The sequence below is a fragment of the Hibiscus syriacus genome, unplaced genomic scaffold (genome assembly GCF_006381635.1).
Source record: "Hibiscus syriacus cultivar Baekdansim isolate YM2019G1 unplaced genomic scaffold, ASM638163v2 tig00111566_pilon, whole genome shotgun sequence".
In the NCBI taxonomy this organism is placed as follows: domain Eukaryota; kingdom Viridiplantae; phylum Streptophyta; class Magnoliopsida; order Malvales; family Malvaceae; genus Hibiscus; species Hibiscus syriacus.
The window spans coordinates 799018-801381 of NW_024063122.1; the positions used below are offsets into that span (position 1 = coordinate 799018).

The 2364-nt window shown below is 36.7% G+C and overlaps 1 protein-coding gene across 1 annotated transcript; it reads right to left on the reverse strand.

The window, feature by feature from the left end:
• Positions 1 to 1090, reverse strand: LOC120165028 (transcription factor TCP5-like). Its single transcript, XM_039174625.1, has 2 exons — positions 188 to 1090; positions 1 to 88 (listed from the first exon to the last, which is right to left on the reverse strand). The coding sequence occupies exons 1-2, from the start codon at positions 1032 to 1034 to the stop codon at positions 27 to 29; spliced, it is 909 nt and encodes a 302-aa protein (XP_039030556.1). The 5' UTR covers positions 1035 to 1090; the 3' UTR covers positions 1 to 26.
• Between the last annotated feature and the right edge of the window lie 1274 nt (positions 1091 to 2364).

A 2364-nucleotide genomic window follows, 5' to 3' on the forward strand; every position in this document is an offset into this window, starting at 1 on the left:
AACCAATCTATAAACCCTTGAGGAAACTAATCAGTATTATGATCCTCACCTGCATGACTTTGATCATCATTTTGTGTTTGACTGAGACCTGCAACATTTCATTCATGAGAATTTTTTTAATGGAAGAACAACTCACACATCATGGGATCTTTTGAGTTCAATAATGTGAAATGATTTATCATCTCACCTGTAGTCGTTGTCCCATATGAAGGATATGTCGGAAAAAGCGACGTTGCGCCGAAAAATAGCTGTGGTGAGACGAAATGTGCCGATTTTAACGGCGGACAGGCGTTGCCGTTGAAGTAATTTTCCGGATGGGGATGGAATCCGTGGCTTCCGAACTGAAACGAGGACAGTGATAGATTTGAATAAGGCTCCCAGTGATAGTTATTGTAAGTGTTTGAAGGCAAAGAATTGGATGTCCCATTGTTTAACAATCCAGGTAAGGCCGGGCCATGATTGGTCAATGGGAAAATTTGATTTTCTTGCTCTTTGATCCATTTTCCCTTGGTATCTTCCATATTTTCCCTTTCAACCTGCATGTTTTTCTCTTCAAACCCCATGCATTGATGATCTTCTTCATCATCTTCCCCTCCCCAATCTTTCATGAACATCGAATTTGGATCCAAAAAAGGAGCAAAAGAAGATGATTGGGATGGATTGTTGGCCATCAGCGGCGGATGAAACTGAAGTGGTGGGAGCTTGTCAATATCATCTTTAGTTGCTTCAAGCAACCAATCCACAACTTTGCTAGGCTGGTTAAGGCCCAGCCGATCTTGCAGATCATATAATTGAATCGCAGTCGGCACAGAAAGCCTAATCCGACGGTCTCTTAGTCCCCTTATCGTACAAACTTTGCTATGCCGATCTTTACCGCCAAAAGAACGCGACACTCGGACGATCCTCGGATTGCGAAACCCCGACCACTGCCTCGAACTTGATGGAACCTTCGAGACCTTGCTTCCGTCACGGCCGTTGATCTCACCTTCTTGCTTTGCTTGAAAACAACCCTTTTCTCTTGAACTTGAAATCATCCTCTCATCATCATTACAAACTCAAAAATATTTTATAGATTAAACTGAAACAAGGAATGAATTAGCCTGTAATTACACAGAAAAATAACTTCAAGATTCAAATAAGGGCATGAAAATACAGTTGTTCATGAGAATTAAAGGATGTTTCAAGAAATTAGGTTATAATTCTCAAAGCATACATACATACATACATACATATATACATGCATATACTTACATACATGAATGAAATACAACTTGTTGCACAATAAACTTACATAAATGGACAGATAAAAATGTTGCAGAACTTGCAGAAGATCAATGATCAAATACTGTGGAAGGTTCTTTCAGGTATTTTCTCAGAGCTTGGAGTTGAAGGACTTAAAGCTTATTGAAACAATAAGAATAAAAACCTAGAAAAAGGAAATCACAGCTGCAGGAATGGAAAAAGATGCTGAAATTTCACTGTAAACACATGTTGCTTGGTAATGGAGAAAGGGAAAGGTAAGATGAATCCGCGTCCCGCACTGGTCGTCGATACGTCGATATCGAAAAGAATATAATAATAGGATTTAAATCTCCATAAAACTTCGCTTCTTACCACACAAGGAACAATCACCAGTTTAATTATGCATTATTCAAGTTATGAATAGCAAACAAAGTAGACGATTAACTTCATACATACATACATACACATGCATACATATAGACATATATATTGGGGACCATTCGGTACATTCTGTAGAAAAAAAAAGAAGGCTTATGCTTTATTGGCAACTGCAAATAGCTTTATCATGCGATGCATGCCGAGCTTGCTAGATGAGTTGAAACTGAAAATAAATAAATACCAACATAAAAAAGAAGATGCTTAATCCTTTGAAATGAGCTAAAAATTAGGGTTCATATTGGAAGGGGAATTTTTTTTATCAGATAATGTATTTGGTTAGAGTAGACAGATAAGTACATAGATAAGGTTTGCATAGGAGGGACCAAACATAGCTAGGGTTCTTTAAAGCATCTACACGCTGAGTAGAATTCAAGGACCACTTACATCTATGGCTGCACTGAGACTCTTACACCAGACAAGTTGGACTTTTAATTATATTAACTTTACCTATTTATAATATATATATATATATATATATATGTATACACTTCTTCACATTTCTCGCCATTTAATTTCAGTTTGCAAATCATTTCATTCTTCATTACAATATGTATGTATGTGTGTATATATACATATATATCAACAATCACTATATCAAACAATATATTTATAGAATATGGAGTTGTTGTTGTTGCTATCAGATCAGGAAAACATACATGCATAATGCAACTTAGATGAATGCAC